This window comes from Lethenteron reissneri, chromosome 4 (assembly GCF_015708825.2).
Source record: "Lethenteron reissneri isolate LAM-NWPU_2019-01 chromosome 4, ASM1570882v1, whole genome shotgun sequence".
Taxonomy (NCBI): domain Eukaryota; kingdom Metazoa; phylum Chordata; class Hyperoartia; order Petromyzontiformes; family Petromyzontidae; genus Lethenteron; species Lethenteron reissneri.
The window spans coordinates 10,090,806-10,118,431 of NC_083782.1; the positions used below are offsets into that span (position 1 = coordinate 10,090,806).

The 27,626-nt window shown below is 48.0% G+C and overlaps 2 protein-coding genes across 5 annotated transcripts in view; one reads left to right on the forward strand and one right to left on the reverse strand.

Moving 5' to 3' along the window:
• Positions 1 to 1,622: 1,622 nt before the first annotated feature.
• Positions 1,623 to 17,489, reverse strand: MMAB (metabolism of cobalamin associated B). Of its 2 annotated transcripts, XM_061564806.1 has the most exons (10): positions 17,188 to 17,489; positions 16,331 to 16,407; positions 15,575 to 15,645; positions 14,115 to 14,208; positions 11,873 to 11,930; positions 10,984 to 11,056; positions 9,440 to 9,537; positions 8,599 to 8,663; positions 7,055 to 7,114; positions 1,623 to 4,234 (listed from the first exon to the last, which is right to left on the reverse strand). In XM_061564806.1, exons 1-10 carry the CDS (start codon positions 17,212 to 17,214, stop codon positions 4,123 to 4,125), a joined length of 735 nt encoding a protein of 244 aa, XP_061420790.1. In that variant the 5' UTR covers positions 17,215 to 17,489; the 3' UTR covers positions 1,623 to 4,122. The 2 variants fall into 2 exon arrangements, with proteins under 2 accessions (XP_061420790.1, XP_061420793.1); XM_061564809.1 differs by lacking the exon at positions 17,188 to 17,489 and having other exon boundaries at positions 8,579 to 8,663; positions 10,922 to 11,056; positions 16,331 to 16,408.
• The window catches only part of LOC133350435 (atrial natriuretic peptide receptor 2-like), a 65,792-nt gene continuing 55,505 nt past the window's right edge, over positions 17,340 to 27,626 (forward strand). Inside the window, exon 1 of one of the 3 annotated variants that reach the window (XM_061564794.1) lies at positions 17,340 to 17,417. Coding sequence is in view for 1 of the 3 variants with exons in the window: in XM_061564777.1 (XP_061420761.1) it covers positions 23,279 to 23,329 (51 nt within the window). In the remaining 2 variants the exon portion in view is untranslated. Of the gene's footprint in view, positions 17,418 to 22,592; positions 22,893 to 23,141; positions 23,330 to 27,626 lie in introns of those variants that run through there. The other 2 variants (XM_061564785.1, XM_061564777.1) reach the window with 2 other exon arrangements.

The window sequence follows — 27,626 nt, forward strand, 5'->3', positions numbered from 1 at the left end:
CACTGCTGCACCGCCCACCTTGACTTAATATTTATCATCAAAATCCATCATTTCGCAAATAAAATCACGATATAATTGTATCTTGATTTGATATAATTGGATTTAAACAGTTGCAATACAATATCATGTCTCCGAGTATATTTAAAAAGTAAAAGTGTTTTTGTTACAATTACAAATAAACAACGTCGTGTGTACCCACTGACACGATTGAGGCTGCCATGCCACCCAGAAAGTCAATCCGCAGTGTGGAAGTCGCGACTCGTTTCGATCTTGTTCGGCCTCATCGGAAATCCACACTCGACTCCGGGCCGCTATTCATGCCGGGAGCGTTCTGCAACTGTCAACACTAAGTCCGAATCACGGGGCTCTTGATGTCCCAGTTTAAAAAAGATATAATTAAATGAAGATAATGCTGTTCCAGCGCGGGCCATCAACTAAACACGTAAAGTAAAAGCCTAGGAGCAGGAACATCGGTACCACAGCCGGAGACGAAACGGTGCCGTTCAGTTCTGCTGGACATCTCCGGCAGGCGGGTGACACGACGGGAGAGCGCGTTTCGTCTCGGGCCCATCGCGACTAAAAAACAATTCGCGAGTCGAGGAAGAATCTCTTTGAGAGTTGTATTCAATCAATCTTCAGCACTTCCCGCAAGTAAACCGTGAAGGCTGCGCCTCAGCGCAGAGATTTTTTCCCTCCTCTCTAAAAGCCACCCAAACCACTCTCCTTTCCGAACGCCCGTCTCGATTTCATCATCTCGATTCTGGGACCAACTTTCAATCGCTGCGCCACGGGACATATTCCGCAGCGTTTCCCAGTCGAGTTTCCCTGACAGATCTCTTCCAATTGTTCAGAAAACTGTTTTTTGTACTCGACCTTTCTTTAGCCATGTCTATGCTGAGTTCAGCTCATTGCCATCCCACATTATGCCTTGTGTCATTAGAATATTCCGAGATGGTTCATGCCCCCCCTGTTTTATTTTATCCATTTGTTGGGAAATATCTTCAACTGTCGCTGTGAAGAACGTTTGCAACATACAGGTTGGCACTTCAAAAGAATGTTCACACTTCTGAGGATTTGCAACAAGGCCACAAGAAATATGCCTCCTCTGGGCTCTGGAGACCACCTGGAGAAGATTCCAGGCACGTGTTGACGATGGCGAACACGTGAAGACTGACTTTTTGAAGCTCTTACATTTGATATCATGTTCGTGTATTATCCGTTATTTTTCCATTAACGATCGTCCCATGGAAGTGTTAACATTTTTTTTAAGCACCCTGTATATATTGTGGCGCTCTGCGCAACGTCAACTTTGACTGTTCCACGGCTTGTAAATGATTTATTATTCTAAATGCGTTTCATTGTTACACCTTGGTTTGTGATAGCTTGGATGACTGCATCAATTTCCACTGAGTCACGATTGCAATAGTCGACAAAGCACCAATGGTAATTGAAATTCACGAAGTCTCTTCCAAAATCTGATGAACAGTTCGTGTGGCTGATGGGGAGCGTGCTTGCCACTGCCGTTGGTCGGCGTCTCAGTCGCGTTTGTTATTCCGTTCATAATGACCTTCAGGAACAGTTTATAGATATTATTTTTGTAATAAGGGACTCATGCGTCTGTAGTTGAAGTAATTTTTTAATCCCTTTTTGAACATAATATAAAGAGGCAAACCATTCCACAATAGGTGAGTATTTAATTACTGTGTAAACATTTAGTGGACAAGTCCCACCGCTTTCGTTCCAGCACTTGGCCCCACCTCTGAGTTTAAAAAGTTCCACCATCTGCCCCACGAGCTCTCTACCTTGTTAATTCCTGCAAAGGGCACGGCGTTGACTTCTGCGAGCACGACGTCTGGCGGCGCTCCCCCCGCTCCCCTTTCGTCTCGACGATTTGACTCTTGAGCATTAAAGCCGGGCACAAAGTGGGGAAAGTTGAAATCGCTCTGGGATAGAAGCCCAACAGAATTTCATACAAACGGTGCGGAAAGAAAATGGGATCTACAAACTCGTATTCGAGGTATAACATTCCTGGATGAGGTTACCCAGATGCTCAACAGAAATCTAACTTTATATTTTTCGAGCCATTTATAGAATTAGGATCAATGTTTCCCCCCCCCCCCCCCCGCTTATGAAAAAAAACAACCAGCCTCACCAGCAGAGGGATATTTTTAGCGGAGGTGGACGCTCAACTATGTGTCAACATCTCAACGAAGCATCGATAACCCGTGCGATCGAGCCGACACATGATCACGGTTAAATTTATAACGAATCATCCATCATTCAACTCATCCGCAAATATCTCCGTCGTGTGCACGTCACAGCATAAACCGTAAATCAACTGCAACCTACGAGCAAAATGATTTACCGAACAGGAGAACTTCTGAATGGAGGTTTTAAAAATTAAGTTCACAGTCCACTGCATGGCGGTTGCATCACGCACAGTTGAGAGTGGGTTGAAGGGGGGGGGACAGGTCACTAGCCACTGATGTTAGCCGTGACCCGGAATCAAACTCGGGTCGCCACCATGTTCATATCAGAGTGCGCTAACCATTGCACCACTGCTCCTTCACACGTGCAAATTCATCAATACATATTGCCCCGTGAATCGCATCTATTGTATGTATGTTGAACTTCTTTCGCACCATACATGGCCAACCGTGCTAATCCAATGACACACGAGATGCTACCCGCTGATCCCATCATCCGTGTTCGTGCAATATTTGACTCCTCTTGTTCCATAAAAACGCGAATAGGAATAATTTGCCATCACTTCTTGGTCACTCCTCTTTATCCGTGCCAAGACACGGACACCAGGCCGAATCGTAACGCGGCGAATGATGTCCTTCGATGAGCACGGTTGGCTACGTGCGGTGCGTAACAAGTCCAACATACACGCAGACATGTCGTCGTTATTCCAGGAAAACGACTTCTGTGCCATTTGGGCCGAGTCAAGCCCATGACACGGCACCCCACGCCACAGCAGACACAGCACTTGTAGAAACACTATTCCCCGTGCAATTCAGCGGCCGTCTGGAACGCTCTTCCTAATCGACATTGGTGTAATTACCGAAAAATGACGCCAAGCCAATATGCAGCCTAACGGCTATTTGAAGATAAACGGTCTCCGATTGGTAGGAAGAGGCCTCTACGGTGATTGGTCGGGAGGCAGACTTTAAAAGGGATTGGAGGAATAAGGGTTGAACGAGATCGATCGGGAAAACAGAGAGGATCCGTTAGAGGGGGAAGGACAGGGATTGCCTAAGGGACAAACAAGGACGAGGTTCTCGAAGTGGGGGCTTGAGGAGTCTAAACGGGGAGATCACGGGGAGTGGCGACGTGGGGGGTAAGTTACGAGCTGGAGACACGCACGGAGCCCAGGGACCCGCATTGTGGCCGTGTCCCAATAAAGTGGCTCCTATTACATCGTCGTCAGAGCGGTTTCACATTAGGAAGCCACCGGAGCTATGCACTTTTAAATCCAGCTTGAAAACTCACTTCTTTAAAACTGCTTTGTGTGTCGAGTTTGTCGTCTTTCCCGCCGCACCTCCGATGAGCACGGTTTGGCTACGTACGGTGCGAAAGAAGTTCAACGTACATACGCACAAGCGCGTGTGTGTGCGTGTTGTGTAGCAATTAGCACGCTACGGTACGAACCTGGCGACCCGGGTTCGATTCCCGCTTACGGCAAATACCAGTGACGATTATCTCAACCGGTCCAGGGCCTCCCCTAGGTCGACTCGGCCTCAAATGAGTACCTGGTACGATGTGTAAACATCGCCATTCGGGAGACAAAATCGGCCGGGCGTGGTGCTGGCCACCCACCCCCTCATGTGCCACGCCGGCCTTTATAGGTGCTCGCTAACAGCGCTTGCCCCTACAGTCTGTTAAGCCTCCACGGGGGATCTTTGTCTTTGAAATCCCAGGTGGGAGTCAACTCAGCCTCCCGTCACCCCCAGGAGTCAAAACAATGGAGTTCGACTGCACAGGTGAGGATCAGCGGCACCCCCGGGTAGATTTTGGCCGCGGCTTTGTGACGAGTGTCGTCGCCGAGTAGAGGGCAGCCTCCGGCACCATGGGAGGTCCCCGTCGCAGCACTCCTCCCCGGCTTCTTCCCGTCTGCAGTCAGGTGCTTGGTGGCGTCTTTGAGGAGGTCTTGGGCCGCCGATAGACTTGCTCCGGTCTCCCGTCCTTCATGGCAGCAAACCTCGCCAACGTGAAGAGGTAATCGCTCAACCTGCCGGGGTCATCGTGCGACGAACGGTGAGCGCAGTGCACAGTCTCTCCACGCCACGCCGGTTATCGAGCCATACTTCACCACGCTGGTCCGTGCTGGTGGGCTGGTGAAGGTGGGGAGAATTGGTGGTCACCCATACAAGATAAAGATTCCCGCGTGTAGCCTTAACAAGTGCTGTTAGCGAGGAGCACCTGTGAGCCGGCACGGCACACGAGGGGGTGGCGGGCGAGTGGCCAGCATCACGCCCGACTGCCTTTGTCTCCCGAGTGGCCACGTTGATACATCGCAGTTCAGATAACCAACTCGTATCGCCGGGTTTGTAGCACACCGCGTTAACCGATTACACCACTGTTCCCCACGTATGACAACAGTCGCCACTAAGTGGCAGTGATGTCACCACGGTGCCTGTGCCAGGCCAGGTGCACTTTGAGGCCAGGTGAAGTGTCGAAGGCTCGCCCACAGGAGGTCACGGGACGGACCCTGGTGCCGTGGGTTGACAAAGCACTTATCCAGGCTCACACCTGCTTAGCTTCTGAGATCTTAGATGGGGTGCACTCGGGTGATTTGGACACAGTCATCGGGCAAAAGTGTGTATGTTAAGAGGCATTCGGGCAGGTTGACTGGAAAGCAGACAGGCAGACAGACGTGTAGTTGGTAGCTGTCTAGGACGATGGGTAAGTAGCTACACTTGATAATAATTGTCGATACATTACGACCTCCAAAATTCAACCGAGGACTGGAAACAGATATGACTTAGTGGGACGGAACATACGAAGGAGGTGATAGGGGATCTAATATAGAATAAAATTCGTTCCCAGAATCGTGAAACAAACTCGTCACGTGGTTTATTACCAGAGCTGTTGTAAATACCGTGCCGATATGAGTGTAGAACACAGGGCGGATGGTTTGACCCATAAACCCAGCTCGTGAATGGCACCGAGATGGTACAATCCATGTTGTGCGACCCGCCGTGAAGGAGGCGATAACAGCGTGAGACGAGAAACAAAGCAGTGCGGAGGAGAGACGGCGAGGTATTTGCTCAAAGAAGAAATCCCCTTTTGATGTTTGCGCCTATTGGAGAGGCCCGCGTTGTGCGGAGCAGAAGCCAAGGAGCGGCTGAAGAGCAAGGCGGGGATGAGGTTTGACGAGTCTGCTGAGAGCATCATAATCAGGGCTGCCTGGTGGCGCGAGAGGACTTCAAAGATTGCTTCCCCCTGCTGACGGGGAGAGAGCAGCCTTCAGACTTCCAGCTCCTTTTCGCGATGCGCAGAGAACCATTCCACCATTGCCGATAACACTGGTCAACAAAAAAATAAATTCTGGCCTGGACTTTTGCAGCTGTTTTAGACTAATTTCAGGGTGCTGATTCCAAATCTGATCTCAGATTTGCTCTATCACATCTCATTTTTATGCTATCGGCATACCCCATTTTCATTGATTTTACCCGAAATTAACTCCGTCACTTATGATTGCAAGTTGTTGCGAGTCAGTGACTGCTTTAGTGTTAAAATATGGTGCTGTATTTTTAGGATATTGTGTTTAAAATATCATTTTATGTAGATATCCACATTTATTTAATATTTTTCTTCTGCAGTTTTTATTGAAAATGCAATATTTTATATCTCAAAAACCTGATGTGATAGACAAAAACTGATGCCAGATTTGGAATCAGCACCCCAAAATTACATTAAGACCGTTGGAATACCTTATGCCAGAAAAAGTGTGTTGACCAGTGAATTACGGCTGTCGTAGGCAGCCACGTGCGGGTTGCAGAGATGGAGCGCCGCAAGAGAGTTGACGCTCCGAGGAGATTGTGTCACTGTCCCACCCTTCTGTGTGAGCTTGTGGCAGTGCAGTGTGTGAAAGCGGAGTGTTGGTGTGCTGTCTAGCATAGGTAGGAAGGGATTGTGCTCCACTGTTGTCTCGTGGTGTTCTTCATTCCCGTTGTTCATGCTCTCCAACACACCGGCGTAGTGCTGTACTAGTAACGAATTGGCACGTTCTGTTTACGTGACAAACCTTACTAATTCTTTCAGGTGGTGGCGAGTTTAATGACACATTTATATTTACGCGATCTAACCCAAAAGCTCCTCTATTATGGAGGTAAAAGACTCCTGGCCTTGTACCCACCTTCCTGGACATTCCGCTCTGCTGACTCCCTCATTTTATTCAAATCGCACCTTAAGACTCACTTATCTTTACGGGCGTTTCACTTTTCTTGAATCCTGTGTTTTGGGGGTTGGAGTTTATTGGCGCGAGCCTGCATGTGTGTTTGGCCAGATAGAGGGTGCCAAACGGGAACGACACGGGCTGGAGAAGAGATGGACTGATGCGGTGTGGGAGGATGTGGAGCTGAATGGACTTTCCAAAGACTGGTACCAGCGGTGTCAAAATTGACACCGCTGGTCAGTTGGAGGCAGTCGCCCTCCTTGGAGGGCAGAGGAGCGATGCTCACAACAACGAGCGGAGCGCCGGGCGGCTAAAATGCAGCAACTTGGCATCGTAGGGGGCACAGCTGGTACATCTGCCAGTCATATCAGTCAACCCATGGCACCTGGGTCTGCCCGTGACCTATCAGCGAGCCTTCGACACTTCACGTGGCATAAAATTGCTTCAAAGTGCACCTGGCCTGGCACAAGCGCCGTGTTGACGTCACCGCAGCTTCGTGTCGTAGTTTTTGCGTGTGCTTTGTACGTCCCCTTGTGGTCTCCAGGTGAAAGCGCTTTAGAAGTGTAAATTATTCTCGGCCCGTCACACGCCCCGAGCCGCCAACGATTCCAACCCCATGTGCCACGTGGCGACCGAATGTGCGCGCTTCACCTGTTCAGATATTTCCCAACACTGGCGTCGGCCTCGCCTGCACGCACCAGCACGACAACCCTGCAGCGCATACGCACAAAGACAAAGATCCCCGTACGGAATTTAACAATGTCGGGGCAAGTGTCGTGAGCGAGCACCTATGTGGGTTAACACGGTACACGATGGGGTGGGTGACCAGCACCCACGCCTTTGTCTTCCCTGTGCTGATGTTTTTACACGCCGTACCAGGTACTCGTTTTCAGGCTGAGTCGACCTAGCGGAGGCCCAGGACTGGTTCAGATATTCATGACCGATGGTTGCCGGTGAGTGGGAATCGAACTCGGGATGCCGGGTTCGTAGCATAGTGCGTTAACCACTGCACCACGATTCCACACACGTACGCACACAAATATTAAATTAATACGATTACATAACCTGTCCCCGGTTACACAAGCAGAATATGAAAACACCATTACATCACTAAGATTATACAATCAGAACTGTGCAACAATAAATGAATGCATGAAAACATACAGTTGTTAAGTCAGTACTGCTGCAGGAAGATTAACCAGGTTGCGATTAGCATAAGGCTTTTTACGTAATATTGCAAAATATATGCGGAGGTAAAATCTGCAACTAATAAAGTATTAACATGCACAGACATTTTTGTGCAAGCTGCGGGTCTCCCCACACCACGCAGATTGCGGGGTTTATTTGACCATACTTCACCAATCCTGGTCAGTGCGGGTTAGGTGAAGGTTGCGGTGGCGTAGCGATTAACGCGCTGGGCTACGAACCCGGCGACCCGGGTTTGAGTCCCGCTCACGGTGACGATTATATTATCCGAACCGGTCTTGGGCCTTCCTTAGGTCAACCCGGCCTCAAATCAATACCTGGTGTGGTGCATAAACATCGCCACTCGGGAGACAAAGGCGGCCGGGCGTGGTGTAGGCCTTCCACCCCCTTGTGTGCCGTGCCGGCCTTCTTAGGCGCTACTCGTTAACAACACTTGCCCCTATCGACTAAGGCTACACGGAGGGTCTTTGGTGAACGCGGCAAAGCATAACCGTGTGGGAGCATAGAAATTAAAACATTACAAGACAAAAACACGTCGTGTGAACTTAAAAATCTACGTGACATATGACTTGCTGTATTCTTTGGGTCTTTCGGTAAAGTCACGTAGAAAGGTTCAAAGAAAATAACAAAAAACTACGACGTTTCGATTGCAACACAAGTGGTCGTCTTACGGATGACGATTGAAACGTCGTGGTTTTATGTTATTTTCTTTGAACCTATCTACGTGACTTTACCGAAAGACCCAAAGAATATTAATTCCTGCAGTCATGAAAGCTTTAAGTCAAAATATATATGACTTGCTGTAAATGGGCTCACAAGTGACGTCGTCACATCTACCCCTCTATTTAAGGAACGAAACAGGAGCATTTCTCCACAAATCTGGCTGTCGCCTGATGAAGCTAGTTGTAATTATTTGTGAAACGTCGTACTCAGATTGTAAATGTTATGGCTTGGCTCTCCAACACACACCGGTGTCTGCGTGTCCCTACCGGCGCTCCGCCCGGCGACACGTGCTCCGCGCCACGTGCAGAGCCGCGGCGCAGCGACCTCCGGACTGCAACACAGAAAAGAGCGAGCGGCGATTCCCGTCGTGACGTGAACAGAGCGACGCTGGAGGCATCCATTTCACGCGCCGAGTATCTCGGCGGGACGAACGCTGGATGTGTCACTACTCGCCCCCCCACCCGCCTCCCCACCAATCAGTTCGGATTGCCACCCGCTCCTGGTTTTCCCAGGATCGTTCTCCTCTTGTTGAGCAGGTAGCTAATGTCCTGGGAAAACTTTTGTTACTTCCGGGACTTTCAAAATCCCAGTATGTTGTAAGTTGCGTAGTAGCAACAAGAACAACGGACTGCTCAAGACAATGCACGCACATGAAGTTCTCCCCTCTTCGGCTATTGCGAGATATTCTTCTTATGTTTCTGGTTCATTTTTTTTATACCTCAGGAGGTAGGCGAGTGGTGACTGGTGAGTGTTGAGCATCTGGTGAGAATCTTGAGTCTGGTGAATGGTGGTGGGTGAATGGTGTGTGTCTGGTGGTGGGTGAATGGTGAGTGTCTGGTGAGCATCAGGTAAGTGGTGAGCGTATCAAGTGAGTGGTGAACATGAATGGTCAACGTCCAATTGTTAGGCGAGTGTCTGGCGAGGGTCAAGTGAGTGTCCGCCGATTGCCAGGTGAGCGATGAGGTGAGTGTATCACCGAGTGATGAGCATCAGGTGAGCGATGAGGTGAGTGTGTCACTGAGTGATGAGCATCAGGTGAGCGATGAGTGTCTAGCGGATGGTCAGTGTCCAGTGAGTGTCTGTGCAGCAGGGTGTATCTGCTCTCGCCGGTAATATGAAGTTGGTCAGCGGAGGTAGCTGGGACGTGTAGCCGTCGATCCACCCCTCCAGTTCGGCCACAACGGATTCGTCGAACTTTGTGCGCTCTGCGACACACCGCGAGGGAAACACCCAAACTGCGTTCACTCTCGCGAACATGTCGCACAAGCAAACGCGCGCGTCGCTTCGGGCGAGAAAAGAATTTTCTGCCACCGTTGTTACTCACGTGTGGGTGCCTTCTCGCTTTCTTGCAAAGTCAAAATGTGTTCGGCTTCGTAACGGTGGCCACAGAGATTATCACCACTACCTATTTGAGCAGGAAAGCACTTCCAATTTCACTCGAATATTACATTAAATGGCAAAAGTCTGTCAATCGCTGCACCACAATTCTTGGTACAGACTGGCTTTTACTGGTAGGAACCACCTGGTTCCACCAGCCCGTCCGTCGTGCATCCAAAAATGGGAGGGGTGGGGCTGGGTGGAGAGGGGAGGGTGGGGAGGGGAGGGTGGGGAGAGGCTGGGTGGGGAGGGGAGGGTGAGGAGGGGCTGGGTGGGGCTGGGTGGGGGGTGGGAGGGGTGGGGCTGGGTGGGGAGGGGCTGGTCACCCCGTGGTGCCCTTATTAAACTCAACGTTTAACCTACTCACGCCGGCTTGTGCCCGCCCTCACAGTCGGCCATATATGTGGAATACACCACGCCGCCGTTGACCCTGGCCATTGACCGAGCAACCCAACGTTCCTACCAGCTCCCTCCGCAGGAATGTGTTACGTCATCTGGCAAAAGGAGGCATCGAGGAATCTTGGATTTGTATTCTGTGGCAAAACCTTCGTGTTTAGCTCCGAACAGTTATTACTGCTGCTAAACAGAGCACAGACTCAGCCCAGTGCTCCACCACAGATGGACTGCTGTCACATCTGTGGTGGAGCATCTAGATTCTAGCCCACCGCATCAACGGATATCGTTCAGAGTAAAGCAGCAGCCGGGGTGGCTGATGATCCAGCACTGACTCACTCCAGCCACGAGCTCACTGGCAGTCAGTCACCTCCTTGTCACTCTGCTATCACTACTACTACTACTACTAGAGAACTTCACTCATTGATTCCTCCACACATGCTGAGGACTCGGTCTACCAAATACTGACCACTTCGTGTACGTAGAACTTCTTTCGCACCGTCCGTAGCCACCCACGCTAATCGGCGGTGCGGGGGACCCCGAAGGACAACAAACTCAACACAAAAAGCAGTTCTAAAGAAATTCGTTTGTCAATCTAAATTATTTAAAAGTGCATTGCTCCCAGTGGCTTCCTAATATGAGAAGAACGTTCCAGACGGCCGCAGCGTTCCAGGCGGCCGCAGAAGCGCATCCGAAAGCACCGCGCGATGCGACGGCCACCGTCTTCGTTCGAAAGCGTTTTGAAACGTGGGGTTGAGGCGACGCAAATCATCGGGTAGCGGCGGTGTTAATAATGGAGCGACGACGTGTTCTGCGAACCGACGTGAATGTGGGTATCGCTGCACGAGCAACTCGGGGCTCCGCGTGGACGCCTCACGCACGGAGGTGTGCGTCGCGAGCCGAGGAGTGCGGCGTGGCGACGTTGGAGCCAACGTCCTGCAGCACGCACTGGATCTGACACGACAAACGCAGAGCACAACAATCGGTTTGACATTTCGATATCGGACACAACAAAACACTGGTTTCAGAATAGACGTCAAGAATTTTTTTATAAAATAATTTTATCAAAAATGTTTTTGTTCTTCCAATGCTGGATAAAAGCCTTGTCACACACACCCATGCCAGCCAAGGGGGTCGTTTGACTATATATATTGATTATATTTTGACTATATATTGACTTTTTACTATATATATTGACTATATTTTTACGATATATATTGACTATATTTTGACTATATTTTACCATGCCAGTCAGTGATGGGGTTAAAGAAGCAGTGAGGGAGGAAAGCGAGGGGGAGGGGTGGAATAACCGGGACAGATTGAGCCACCACTCGCCACGATCTTTAACCACTGCCAGGATTCAAACTCAGGTCACCGGGATCACAATGCGCTATCCACTGAGCCATCGCTGCACACTTTGGATGGTTAACGATATGAATCTGGCGACCTGAGATCAATTCCCGGGCATGGCATAGCTCTCCGATGTGTTTCCGCCTTGTGCCGCTTGTTTGTCCGGCACAAGCGTCTGATGTGTCACTCCAATTCAGTTCCTAAAAAATCTCCCAGGACGTGGAGCGAAAACGTCGGACATCGTGCCCAACAACACGAATTGCACCCGAAAAGGACATCGGAGAGAGCTGTACAGCACAACTAAGAAGGTCTACGCATCGGCAATACCCAGGCGGTGATTTTTTTACGATGGCGATCATTTGAAATTCATGGGTATATTCGCGGACACACAAAATGCACACAAAACACATGTATGCCCACCTGCAACAGCTGCTCGCAAAAGCTGTGCTGTCCTTCCTGACAAAGCTCACAGGCGAAGCTGAAAGGACACGTTCATACGAAGCATTAGCGGCAGCCGATCCCATCGGTGCTTTGGGTATTCTGGTCAGGTGACACTGTTGTTAGAGCACCAGTAGGGAGAGGCCAACTTACCTCGTCATTCCTCCAATGGTGGTCAAAACGAGTCGTGCTTTTGAGCAAGTTCAACGGCGGTTAATGTACACAAAGCCTCACGCTCGTTATGAGCACTGCGTGTATTTATTTCCCCAAATTGTACATCCCGATTGTGCTCTCGGCTTCATATCACGAGAGGAATATCCCATCCGGATCACTTTCACCGCAGCAGTGCAGCCCTCTGCCGTGTTAGAGCGGCCCACGAAAGAGAATATCACAGAGCTCCCTCTTGAGATCACTTCAAGTTGGCCTGGCAGCGCTTCCCCACCTGCTCTGCAGTATGGGAGTAATGTTCATTGTGAGAGTAATGTTCATGGCCATCAAACTGATATTAAAATTCTTAAGAGTTATAATTTAGCCAAGGTGCAGAACCAAATTGAACGTGATGTTTTTTCTAGATTTGAAGCTTTCGTGACTGTAAGGATTCATACTCTTAGGTTTTTTTCAGTAAAGTCCCGTAGGTAAAAATAATAGAAATAATAATAAAAATAAAATAATAACGCACGACATTTTGTTTGCCTCTGAAACGTCGTGATTTATTATTTTATTTATATTATTTGTATTTATTATTATTATTATTTATTTTTACCTATGTGACTTTACCGAAAAAACCTAAGAGTGTGATGTAGTAATAGGTTTTTACCCTTTCAACTGGTACAAAAACTGACACCTTTATACAAGGCATCATGTTTGCAATAACCATAACACAAGCAGTCAAAATGCAAACAAAAAGAAACAACTCTGATGATGATAATGATATGCACTGTCCTTGAAGTTGATTGGTCCACACCCGAGACAGCTTTTCTTAGAGCCTAGTCTCCATTGGTGTTGGACCAGATGACGCTAGTGATGGGCTGAGGACATCAACTCACTAAACTTAAGGAGCCAATTGTAATCATGGTCCCGGAATTGAACCCAGGTTGTGAGCGGTGTCAGCTCAGCGCTCGGACTCCAGAACCACCCGGCCACCTCGGGAAGGTTCAACTTACACCACGGGCTTTGGGAGGCAGAAGTAAGTGAGTGGTCACCCAACGCTCGTTTGAGTCGTGAGACAGACTTATAGTTTAACACGCGGTAGGCTTTCCGGGATCAATATTATCCGTAAAAGTTTCTTGGGTTAGTTTGCGTAAATAAATGTGTCGTTAAACCCGCCACCACCCGACACATCCAATTATAAAGGTTTGTCACGTAAACGAAACATGGCGTGTTGTGTTTACATTTATATTTACGCAATCGAACCCAAAAACCTCTGATATAGACTTATTTTTGTTATAGGAATTATCTGTGAAAATAAAATACTGTTTAACTTCTCTTTAAAAAGTTGCCCGTGTGAATGCGTAATGGCTCCGTGAAACAAGGGTATTTTGATATCACTCTACAAACCTCGCACATTTGCTTGTGCGTACAATGAGAGAGTTACATAGGCACGCACTTTCAGCGCAAACTTGTAAGAACAAGTAACCGCTGTGATATCAGTTGTACGGCGCACCAGTGAGAGCATGACATTGATGTCGCTTGTGCACTCAAGAGGATATTCAGGTGTGCGGCAAAATAAGCTTTCAAAAGCCACTATGTGGGGTCCACTTTTGAACAATGTTTGTACTATTCAAAGACTGGCCCCTGCCACTGAGTGCATGAAAGCTCAGTGAAACGCGAGTATTTTGACATTACAAACCTCACACATCTGTTTGATCATACAATGAGAGACAGAGAGAGAGCATGTAGGCAGGTGTCCCACTAGACCAGGGGTGGGGATAAGGCCCGCAAAGTCATTTGGTCTGGCCCTGCCAAGGCAACCGCACGACTCGAAATTCAATAAATCTAGGAGCTTTTTACGCAGCAACATAAATTTAATTTTGTATGGCCCGCGAATGATGTTATAAATATCCAAATGGCCCTTGGCAGAAAAAAGGTTCCCCACCCATGCACTAGACGGTGGAACGTCTACTAGCCACGTCTAAATACCGTTGCCTTTGGGCCACCAACAGAGACGGGCGCTGCCCAATCCTCACTTAAGCGAGGAGACACTTAACTTTACGCGAACACTTACCCGAGAGCAGATGAAAGTTCATCAACGGTTCCCAGTGCCTCAAACACAGCATCGTCTTTAGTCCGTCGCTCCCCCGTGAATGTGCTGGACATGCCTAGATGTGTGCGAGAAAAACAATGTCGATTAAGGCAACAAGCAATTCAAAACAGACGTCAAAACAATTTGTATAAGGTGCTCTCCTTTGTAATTACGAGACAAACGCGGAAGAGTGCACGGAGGCGCGGAAGAGAGACGCACGCCTGGAATTACACCGAGCGACAGAAAGAAGGGCGCACTTGGAGCAGGGAAACTATGATTGTTGGAGACACGACGTGGAGGGCAGGACACGTCGGTGGAAGGGAGACCGGCTATAGAATGGCAGCCAAAGGGGGCGAAAGCGCCCAAGAGGGCGATCGCCGTAGGGATTGAGTGATGAGATCAGCTCAAGTGTAGAGAAAATGATGGATCATCATGGCAATGTGAGATGGCGATGGTGTGGAGAGGCCATAGCAGGCACATAACAATTCATCAATACGATTTTTCAGCCCACGATACAATCAACGTATCGCACGCGTAAGACTCAAATATTTACAATTCATGCAAAATATATACAAATGGTATTTAGACTAATGCAGCCAACTGTATAAGACAGGCAAAAGTAGCGTACACATTGTGACAATTCCTTATATTCGTGGAGGGGTGAATGGTTCATTAAATGCTTAAGCAACTGACCAGATTTGATGATGCTCATTACGACTCATCTATATAACACTTTGCACAAACATCTCAAAAGTTTTACGTCACATATAATAATCTGCCTGCCGTCGTCTTAGCCACTTACAATGCGGTACAATGTGTTGAAAGTGTGGTAATGCGCGGTGAGGTGTGGTCGAAAACACACGTGATTTCATATCAACCAATCGCAGGCACAGATGTATGGGCAAACACATCAAAAACCGGTTTATACTTTTGTGGTTTCATATATTGAGCCACTATGGTGCGCAGCGCCGGATAATTAAATAAGAGGTATCGGGAGACGTAGCAGCCATAGGCTGGCGAGATATGTGATGTGCCAGAGGAAGGTATGCGAGGCATAGGGGTGACAGAAGGGACACATGGGGCATAGCCCGGAACCTTCTGGAGGATTCCAGAAGGGGGTGTGGCCAGAGGAGGAACTAGGCCGCGCTGGAGGATAAAAGGAGGTTCCCGAGGCTGTATCGGGGCTGTCTTCTGGAATGGAACCCGCCGTGCTGCGTCTTCTCCTGGGTCTTCAGTCTTCGTGCTCGGCATCGTGGGTCAGGCAGTGTGCCAACTGACCTGACTCATTCATATAGTTATCCCGTTGTGGTTATTGTAGAATACGTGTGTCTCTCGGTGAACCCATTACACGTTGATACATCTTTTACAGATACGTGAAGGTGAAAGGTAAGTCAGGTTCATTATTCCAGTAGTTTTATGGTCTATATTACCGCTAACCTCACCTGCATCTCCAGTTTTCGTATAGATCCTCGGAAGATTACTTCTGTCCGGCGCGTTCGTTCCAGCTGCTTTACTGCAAACCAGGAAGAGCACACATCACAAGCTTTCATAAGTCATCGGTCAAGTGCATTAGAGAATAATTTACAATAGTTGGCTGAGGTTGTGAGGCTTGCATTTGGCTGGGCAATGTGCTCTACCCCAGACCTGCTCACCCTCCATCCCTGCCCATTGTAACTTGTGGACTTTGAAATGTTTTTGGACACTTTTCATTTCTGGAGTTTGCAGGGCCACCCAGTAAGAATAAAGGTCACAGATATGCTTGGATAACCTTAGAGGCACTAGATGTCAGCAATGGTCACCAGAAACTTATTTAGACCGTAAACATTTTTGCTGTCCGAATATTGGACAAACCTCAACATCATTGCTCGTTCACACTGAAGAAAGTGAGGTCACGTTCCCTACCCAAGGTTGTGCGCTCTGTTGACCAATCATCATAATCATCATGCTTTCAAGAAGCTCCGCTTTCATCTGCTCGACACACACCTCCGTCAGTCTTTCAACCGGTGATCTCGAATGTGTGAAGAGTTGCTCATGGCAAACAAGTCTATCGTAGTTATAACGGGCCGTGAGCCTGTTCTCGGGGCTAGTTGCACAAAACATCACCCATTATGCACATTCTCTTTTTAAGGCCACGGTGTTATTGACGAACGTGTAAAGGTGTTTGCGTGCGTTATTTGTGCTTGTGCAGCAGGAATCACCTGCAGAGGCAGCGAGGGGCAGGTGATGTTGAGCCCTTCACGAGCAGGGTACGGGCTCGCAGCCAGCGGCTCGCCGCCTGCGAGCAGATTCATGCACGACGGCCACACGACAGGGTCGGGAAACACGGGGCCGTTGTCAAAGAACGAATAACGACCCGCACGGTGTTGTGTGGCCATAATCCTGCGATTGATTTAACAAAATGGCTCTGCACGTATACGTGTAGAATATTGAATGACAAGTCGGTCGTGTCGACGAATTGACCACCAATAATAATGATCAGCTACTTTTGTTGCGGTTGATAATTAGTGGGGCCCCTTTAAAAACTATCAGCCACCGCTATGAAGGTGGGAGCCCCTCCCCAATAACACGTCCAGGGAAATGTGACGTCACCAGGCCACACCCATCACCTCCCGTCCAGCGGCACATGTGGGAGTAAGGGGTGACTACTGGTACTTTTTATCCACAAACTATGTTCGCATTCCCTTACTAGTCGAGTAATTGAACCGATAATTATTATCTGTATTTAGTACTCGGCTATTGAAGCAATCCCAAAAGGAACAGCTCCTGCAATGATAAACTGTAGTGTCATTCAAGAAGATATACCAGAGGTCTGTACTGCAAGTATTATGTACTGAATGTATTATAGACTGTATGTATTATATACTGAATGTATTATATACTGTATGTATTATAGACTGCATGTAGTATAGACTGTGTGTATTGTATATACTGTATGCGTTATAGACTGCACGTAGTATAGACTGTATGTATAGTATAGACTGTATGTAGTATAGACTGTATGTAGTATAGACTGTCACACACACACACGTGTGTCCCGTGTCTCTCCCAAGTTTACCATTCTCACGAAGGCGAGAGGCCTCATCGTCGCGGTGGTGGCGGGCGGGCGGGAGGAGGCCGATGTGGGTGGTTGTGGTTGTTGTGGTAGTTGTGGTGGTGGTAGTTGTGGTTGTGGTGGTTGTGGTTGTTGGTCGATTTCAGAGACCGACGACTCAACCCGCTGCGCGCCGCGCGAGTCGCGAGCTGACGACGGCGACCGGGGCGGAAGTGACGTCGGCGGTGGAGGAGGTCGGTGTTGTTGGTGGTGGTGGTGGTAGTTGTGGAGGTGGTTGTGGTGGTGGTCGCGGTAGTTGTGGAGGTGGTGGCTGTGGTGGCGATGGTGGTGGAGATGGTTGTGGTGGTGGTGGCGATGGTGGTGGCGGTTGTGGTGGTTGTGGTGGCGATGGAGGTGGGTGGTGGTTGTGGTGGCGATGGTGGTTGTGGTGGTGGCGATGGTGGTGGTGGTGCCATTCCTCCAAAGGGCCACGAGAGGTCAGCGATTCCCCTTCTTTTGAGACGCCCCCAACCCCCCCCCCCCCGTTGATAATTATAACTAATTCACGATGTAACACGATTCTTGTTCTTTTTATTTCCTAATTGCTTATGCCTAAAAAGTATAGAAAATTTCTATTATTCCCCACAAACTTTGCTTTTGTCACCAGGACATTATGTGAGCGAAAGACACAAACGCACACCACGTTTTCTCATTGCAAATAGATAAATTTCAAAATATCACTGCCCTGGTCACAGAAAGCCAAGTTAGTGGGGAATAATTGCCATTGTCTGTACTGTTGAGGCATAGGCAGTTCGGAAATAACACTTACTACCCAGGAACAATGTATTTGTGACAGTGATCATTGATCCTTATGGCGGTACCCCGGGGTTCCAAATAATACAAATTGGCCGAGGCAATTAAATATTTTTTGTTATTTCTGGGACACAATTTTTGTGTCCAGGGGTGAACTTCGCTCTGCGAATGGGGCACCGATCAATGTGACATGGGTGGTGCCACTCCGCGATGTCGAAACGCCAAACATTAGCATAAAACAAATCATCGTTATAGAAACATTCTACTTTGAATTGTGCATCGTGTACATCATGGTGGTGGTGGTGGTGCATCGTGTAGAGCTCGTCGAGATGAGTGGATGGCCCCATCGCCCCTTTGCAAGGAATCACGCTACTACATTAACCACACACAGTGCTTATGGTGAACATGCAAACAGAACGTGCTCTAATGATACATGCATTGTCTTTGTAAACTAATAGGTCTACAGCAGAGACATCCTTCTTATGGCCCAGTCTCACCAGCAGTGTCAGACCAGAGGACAGCCGCACAAGGCGAACAGCTGAAAGGACAATGCCCATTTCGATTTAAAGCTTGCGTGACTGCAGTGATTCATCTTCTTGGTTCTTTCGGTAAAGTCACGTAGAATGGAAATAATAAAATAATAAAAATAAAACATAATAAAATAATTCTCACGACGTTTCGGCCACAACGCAAGCAGCCGTCCTCAGGTGAAGAACCGGTCTCTGTCTTATCGACAGACCTGCTTGCGTTGTGGCGGAAACATCGTGAGAATTATCTTATTATGTTTTATTTTATTATTTTATTATTTCCATTCTACGTGACTTTACCGAAAGAACCAAGAAGACAATGCCCATATTGCACCCACCCCGAGTGCGTTGTAAAGATCCGCTGGTAGACTGGAGTAGATGGCACGTGGCCAATAAATACTGAATCTGATTTATTTTCAAATGATCAGAATCGTGATTTAGACCGGAGGAATCCGATGAGCTGTGAAGCCCTTGTTCACAGATGTATACTCGACGTGGTGTGCCGGATGCTGAATTACTTTCCGTATCGTCCGAAACGGCTGAAATAAAAAAAAAAAGCCCTGGGTGGTTCGAATCTAACATTTGATGAGAGCTGTCAAATTGTGAGAGATGGAACATAATTTTGAGACCTATCAAATTGTGAGATTTGAGAGGGCTAATGCGTTAAGGTTTGACAGCAAGGTGGCGTGAGATTGTTCAGTGGCGGCGTGAGAGCGTGACATTTCAATGTCCTGCTCACACAGAAGCAACAATTCCCATTGCAACCCACCACCCCTGTGGTGTCACGCCACTACCAGTCAGCCATCGTCACGAATTACACCCATCGCTGGGTTATTACATGTCTGCAGATACACCCATCGCCTGATGTAGGGGTCGTCAACTTGCGGCTATTTAAGAAGTGCCTCGTGACGTAATGTATTGTGGCTTTTCAAATCTTGAGTTTTTTTGGACCAAATTAGAAAAAACAATTGCCCTTCTTGTTATGCATCTTGAGCCAGGGCACTGCCCACAATTCATTGCTGATCTCGTCAAGGAACTTGAACCACCATCACGCGAACTCCGCCGGTCATCTTCACAGCAGCGGCTTTTGGCTTCTGGCCGTCGAACCAAGACGGTCACCACATCGCGCTACTGTGGCCGTCTGGAACGCTCTTCCTTCCGATATAAGGAACCAACTGGAGTTATGCACCTTTAAGTCTAGATCGAAAACTGATTTACTTAGAACTGCTTTTTGTGTTGAGTTGTCCTTCCGCTTAGCACGGTCTGCTACGTGCGGTGCGAAAGAAGTTTAGCATATTGTAGGTACATTTCTGAAAAATCTCACGCCCCGTGCAATCGCCACCTAGTGGTTGGTGATGGACAACACTTCTCCCCCACGAGAGAAGTCCTGCTCCACAGACGAATATTTATCCTGAGCCCAACATGAAAATATGCTAACATCACACATTTTGTAACATTATAGGCACATTTCATTGTGATACCGACATGTGGAATATCTGGTCAGGAGCTCATTGACTATTTTTAAATTATAAAATAAACATACAGCGGATGTCAAGAAACAATCATAAATAATTGTCCATCTACTGCTGGATAGGGGGCACCCCAAACTCGTACTCGGTGGCAGTCATGTTCTTTTATACAAATGTGAGCACAGACAAAGATACCCTGTACAGCCTTAACAAACTGTTGGGGCAAGTGCTGTTAACGAGCACATAAGAAGGCCGGCACGGCACACGAGGGGTTTGGGTGGCCAACACCATGCCCGGCCGCCTTTGTCTCCACAATGTTGATGTTTGCACACTGCACCAAATGCTAATTTAAGGCTGAGTCGACCTAGAGGAGGCCATGGACCAGTCAATTATTGGTCACCAATGTTGGCTGTGAGCAAGGAATCGAACCCGGGTCGCCGGGTTCACGGCGCAGCACGCTAACCACTGCACTACACACACACACACACGCGGGCGTTATTCTTCGCTTTAAACGCGCCCTGTGGGCTTTTCGACGATCAGATCTAAGCAATGTTGGGATATAACATTTAGAGAAAAAACGCCAACATAATTCTGGGACTGTGCAATCTAGAGCCCGCGGGATAAATTCGACCCGCCAACTCATTTAATCCAAACAGCGGTGTCACGCAAGCCTACCATTAACATTGGCCCGCAGCGCATTTGAAATGAAGTTAATTACGTTAATTATACTTCACGTGTCTGTGTGAAATAATTAAGTTATCCTTCTTGGTTAGGATGCAAGAGTCTCGTCGTGCAATTCCGTGGCGTATGTGATGTAAACATTCTACCCGTTCATCTCCTCTGCTTTCTCTTACATCTTCCCCCTATATCTAACGTATAACTATGCTCTGAATACACTTTCTATATCTTTTGAATAATCGTAGCTGTTTCCTGAAAACATCTCCGATCTCACGCATCTCTGTTTTAATACATCGATGCCAAATATCTATTCTGAAAGACCTCTCGTGTTGCTCGTTTAAACACGTAACCTCTATCTTTCTCTCATCTATCGTCTGCGTACAAAGTCTATCTCTGACTCTTGTCTTCTGCATACATCTCCCGTCTCATATCTCTGCTGAACACATTCCCTATCTCGTGTCTACTCTGAATACATGCCTCCTGGCTAAACGTCAGATACGTGGTTTATGACAGTGGTCGGCTCCATTCAGAATTGCTCGTCAACTGACGAAAGGCTGCAGCAGGGTTTCCAAAACGCCAGAATTCACGCTCATCAAATCACTCCCCATCCAAACACAAATTCACTCCTTCCACGAGAGCTACGGAGTGTGCCAGTCGATTGTGTATGTATTGTGTAGATTTATTTAATTAGCTTTTTTGGTTGATTTGTGAAATTAATTTTGGTCGATGTTTAGCTTCGTATGCAGTACACGATTATGCATTTTTTGTAATGTTTTAATTTTCAAATACTCTATACGTGTTCGATTTTTAACCATTATATCTGGGGTAAAATAATAAAAACCCATATATCCTTCATAGTCGAACAATATAAAATCAAACGTAGCAACGAATATTGTGCAATAGTCCTTCCCGTGGCCTCACTTTCTCTCGCTCTCTCTCACCCTCACCCTCTCTCTCATCCTGCCTCTCTCTCTCTTTTTTTACGATCAGTGGAAACAAGAAGATGCTCGGTGTAGTCGGCACTTTGCTTCGTTCATCATTTCGTTTTTTTATCTTTGCTTTATGTAACTCCCCCCCTCTCGCTCTCGCTCACTCTCTCGCTCTCTCTCGTTCTGCACGCAGCCCTTCTCGCAGTCCAACGGCCTCCGACGGGTAGCTCATATCAGCATGCAGAGCTCCCCGTCATCTGCCACCGAGCACACGGCCTCCTCCATCGCCCACGCTCCTTGAAGTCCGGCACGGCGTGGGTCAGCCGCGCATGGCGGAACTCCGGCCACACACCCTGGCTCCGACCAGAGTGCGGAAGATGCCCACGCTGATGGCCGGACGTTTCCCCTCCAGGGCCACCTTCCTCGCCCTGTAAATGGCGAGCTTATCTCTCTCACCGTGCCTCTCTCACTCACCCTGCCTCTTTCTCACTCTCACTCACCCTGCCTCTCTCTCTCACTCACCCTGCCTCTCTCTCACTCTCACTTTACTCTCTCGCACGTGCGCTCACGAGCACGCACGGATGCCCCTCTCCCCCCCCCCCCCCCGTGAGAGTGTTTATTTACCGTGCTATAGAAAATGACCCAAAAACAAACTCCCTCCTCGCGGCCCACCCAGAGTTTGACGGCGATGGAGATTAGACGAGGTGTGTGACAGCGAGGTTTTAGATACCTCGGTCTAGCCTGCGATGGTGATGATTTCAGCGGAGTGAAATCCAACGGGTCGTAAGATCCCGTGGTTTTTTTAAGTGTGATAATGAAATTAACCATGGACATTCGTTGCATGGAAATGTGAAGCGTTGCAGACCGAGGGTGCACTCAACATTTTATTAAAATAATCAAATGTATTTATAAAGGACCATACATTTATGGAAATGTAATGTTTACATTCCATATCGCACATTTAAGCATTTGTGATGCTTGTAATTACTTCACAAAAAACTCTCACAAATTTTCAGGAAAGCGTCCAATAAAAATGAAAAAAGAAAATGAAAATTTTTTTTATAAACCGTGAATTTTGAAATCAACAAAACGGTGGAAAATGTAAAACCACCACGAATTGGGTGGCTTTTAACGGGAGTAAAGCGGTTGAACGGTCACGTTCACACGGAGAAGGCGGAACTTTGACGGCGTTGTTTGGCACGCGCCGAATCCGCCAATGTCCTCGTCGCGGACAGACGCCAGGGCCAGTGAATGGACGTTCCGCCGACGTGAAGGCAGCAGGTGGCGTAGAGATCGCATTTCTCCTGCCACAGGTACATCGCACGCGTCGCCAGAGAAGAGAGGAGGGGGGGGGGTCTTTGTTGATGTTAGCGGGAGAATAGTGCTTTGTAAACTGAGAAGAATGCTGTGATTTTGTTACAAAAAGGTTTCTACTTTTCGCAAACACAAGAGGTGGATGTTTCAGAGTGAAGGCTGTTTCATCACGGTGACATGTGTATTGTTTGCTGCTGGTATATATACACACACACCGCATTCACTAGCCCAGTGCATCGATCCGCTGTTTCAGCGCGCTGTTTGATATCCCTGGCGCTGAGCTAAAACAAACTAATAACAACATACAGATCCAATATCAGTTTGAAGTTGATTTGTTTTTAACTTTTCATTTATAGGTTATAAATAATACTAATACAAAAAAATAATGCAGACAAAAGCCCCAAGTCTGAACGCGATTCACATTTACATCCTCATGGTACGTACTAAATGGTGTATAAATGAAATCAATGCATTGTCTAATGTGATGACTGCCGACGCAGAGCGAGCTTTATGTAATCATGTTGTGCTGCTGCAATTGAATTTTGTTTTCACGATCGAACCCCCGTGCCGTTAGCGGTGACGGCTAATCTGCATCGCTGCGTAACGCGACGTGGCCGCAAATCTCCCTTCGTTGCTTTCCAGCTCGACTCCGCCGTCCTTTGGGAAACGTGAACCGGCTAAACATGTCCGTGACTTTCACTCGTTATTTGAACATGTCCGTAAGGTGGCAATGCGTTGGACGTGATTCACCGATGAGCCGTTCGGGCTGTGCGCGATGAACGATGACGCCCGCTATCACAAACGAGGGAGATGGCGATGTTTCGCACGGTGTCCGACGTTTCGCTCCACGTGCTGCTGGCAGCTGAATTCAGCACGTGGAGCCAAACGTCGGACAAATCACCGCGGTACGACCCGAAAACTCCATCGGAGAGCTGTACGGCGCAATCGTGAAAATCATCATCATCGTCAAGTGCCATCATCATCATCATCACCAAGGGCCGAAGTGCACAACCGATGTTTTCCATCACTCATCATCTTCCCACCGTCAACTCATCTCCTTCTAAAGGTTGTTTTCGGATTAGATCGCCACGTAAATATGTAAACGTGTCATTAAAACCCGCCACCACCCGACACAGCCAACTAGTAAGGGTTGTCACGTAAACACAACGTGGCCAATTCGTCACTAGTACAGCACAACGGTGTGTTGGAGAGCCAAGCCACAACATTTACAATCGCGAAAGCCTCCGTGTTAAATCGATTCCCTTCCCTATCTCTTCCGCTCTGCCCCTTCCACGTTTCCTCGCAAGAAATCCTTCGTGCGTTCTCCAGCGGAGCATCGGACGATGTTCACGATAACAAACAAAAAAACCTCTAGAAGGGAATGATGTTCACAATAACAAACAAACAAAAAAACGTGGGTTACGTTGCGTCAATGTAATCGTGTCGTACACCCATTTCCATTCGACACAGCCAATTAGTACGGCTTGTCACGTGAACTGAACGTGCCAATTTCGACACGAATGGCTGTGTCGGGTGGTCGTGGGTTTGAGTTTTACATTTACGCGACCGAACCCAACAACAAAAAAACGAACAATGTTGGTTGTGAAAGCATACGCATTCAATCTAACGATGTGTCCGCATATGCTCCTCGTTATAGACCCCTGACTAATTCCTGCCGGGGTCTTTTCTCTCTTAGTAACTTCCACTTTGTCGCTGTGTTCCACCCGCTCGCTCGCTCTCTCCATTCGCCTGCAACGCAATCGTCTCAAGTGCATTCCCTCTCGTTCAACCTCATGCCTCCTGGGTCGCCGCTCGTGTGCCACTTGCTTTTGCCCGAGGCAGTAACAATTCACCACGATCGGAATTTGTCGGAAAGTTTTATTCTTAAAATAACGGAGAATGTGTTATTTACGAATGATATAGTTTGCCAATAAGAACCCAGATGCTGTTGTTGTTTAATGGTTGGCACATCGCACCTACAATCCAGTGCTCACCCGTTCGAGTCGATCTCCCGGAATGGCAGATGTGACATTGACGAAAGTCTCTTTCCTGTCCACCCAGCAGCAGTAGACATGGAAACACCACAGCGAGTCGGTCGGTCAGGTCAGGTGTGGTGGGGTCAAGTGTGGGTACGCCCATCTCTCCCGAAACGTCTGGCCCAGCAAGGAAGGGTATTGCAGGCCAAAGCGCCCTCTCGACGGGCCCTCTAGAGCTCCGTCTCGTGGGAGGCCCTTTTGCCAGCAGTGGCGTGAGCAAGACACGTCAGGGCTGCAACTCCACCTTCATCGCAAACTCCGCTCACCCTCGCCACCGCGGCGGCGGCTTTTGGCTGGCCATCAAACAAAGACGGTCACCGCACCGCGCGCTTTTGGATGCGCTTCTGTGGCCGTCTGGAACGTTCTTCCTTCCGATATTATAAAGCCACTGGAGCTATGCACTTTTAAATTTAGTTTGAAAGCCTCATTTCTTTCGAACTGCTTTTTGTGTTTTTGTTTGTTGTCCTTCGCCCGCACCTCCGATTGTTATCGGCTCCGTACGGCGCGAAAGAAATTGTATCCTCGCAGGCCTTGCGCGATGCCAATGCTCGCTGCACGCGTAGGCAGCGTCCTCAGAGAGGCCTGACATCTTCGCTCGTAAACGAACACCGAAAAGGTGTCCACTCCGCACGAGGGCGGCACGCGGGATGACAGCGGTGCGGTCTGGACACGTTGCAGCGCGGGGAAGTGGGACGCTGTGTTGTTCATATCCTCGTTGATGGCTCGACTCAACCCACACATAACATGAGGACCGCTTTGTAGAGAAGTCAATCTATTGGTTGGCCTATGGATAGACCCGACCCTGCCATAGGAATGTGGAATTTCCACCACCGGCTCAGGGCTGTGAACGGCAGACGAGCGATGCTCAACTGAGCAGGAAACCACTGCCATGAATCATGCACCGTCAAGCGATACTCCTGTATTTGAAGAGTTCGAGTCAATTATATTATACACTACTGTACCTTGAAAGTGATGAACATTTGATCGTCATTTGCATTAATTGCTTTTGTTGAAACCACAATAAGGAAAGATTCGTGATAAAACGGGAGACACCGCATTATTTTTCATATTTTTTTTATAACAGTGGTCTAATCTCATCATTCAAAAAACCCCGTCAACGTCCTAATGTGATTTCGACTAAGGGTAGCGTTCAAATGTTACGTACGGATTCTTAAATATATTTTGTGCCGCGGGGCCCGACGTGACATGTTTAATTACGGTCGTAAACATCTCAGCAAAATAAGCAAATTTTATTTCGCGGAGAGCGAGGTTGAGCTGTTTATCTTTACTCAAGTACATTCACTGGAACACTGTCGACAGCAATGTGATTGATTGCAGGCCAACATCACCTTGGGTTACACGTCGTGGATCGCTTGTACGCGGCCTGCACGCATCGCTTACGTGGGTTTATTGTACCGTAAAATCACCGCATCCTTAGGATCAATTTTCGTAAATGAACAACAGCATTGATACCGCGGTTTAAACTCTTTGCACACTGTAGCGGCACAATTCCAGACTCGGTAGCCGTGGCAAAGTCCCCTGAATGTCAATGCTTCTTCCCACTGCCACGCGCTCGCAATGGTATCTTGAGATGCAGGCGCATTTAGACGCTATTGAAATTTGAATTGTAATTGGTGTGATTACACATAATAGCGCCTTCGTAAAATATTCCTCCAGTGGCCTTTATACATTTTACTTTGGTATTGTAATGGTGAAAGTGGCGTGATTATCAGCACAAAGGGGATGGAAATGTAGACTGTATCTGACAGCGTAGTTACGTAGGGAAATTGAGCATTTTCTCCTTTTAGCGAATGAACAGCCTGGCAATTTTACCAGCTCGTTTTTAAACATTATACATAGAGAACGGTGAGTGCATGGACAGACCAAGAGGTCGTGCTTAACAAATTGAATTTTTTTTTCAATTGCGGTGAAGATCTGAATCCTCACATCACTAAGCAGCACTATGTGGAGGTGATAGACTAAGATCCCGAGTTCTAATTCTCGGTTTCAATCGCACATGGTTACTGAGAAGCTGGCTCTCAATTGTGGTGAATCCGTGGTGTGAGCACGATCACAGATGCACAACAAGGATTCATGTAAAATGTTGGTTTCTCACGGTTTGGTGAAATTCCAACTCAGAGAATTGAAATATTGGTTTGACTCTCGTGCCACAAACACTAACCTCAGGACAGAATGTGTGGGAAAGTGTGTCGCGTATTGTGTACAGGACAACGGGGCCACTTGAAGGGTGTATGAGATGCATCCGTTGTGGTGTGTGTGTGCGTGTGAAACCATTGACTTATTCCGTAAATAAGCCACCATTTGTAAAACTTCAGAATGAGTCCCACCCCCCGTATATATTCCGCATTATTCAGAAGATTTTTTTTCTAAACTGTGAAGTTGCCTAATTTCCGCAACTGCCCAGGGACGAGAGGAAACGAGTGGAGGATGGTACGGCGGTAATGCGAACAATATGTTCAGAACACGCCTCGTGTGTCACACGAGGCGTGGAGGACGATTCGTCTCACTCTTTCAGATTCATAAAACTCTGCGTGCTGCTGCCGCCACCACCTTCAATATATCTACCGACCCGTATTCGTATGTACGTATGTGCGTACGTACTATGTTGAACTTCTTTCACACCGTGCGTAGCCAACCCTGCTAATCGGAGGTGCGGGGGAAGGACAACAAACTCAC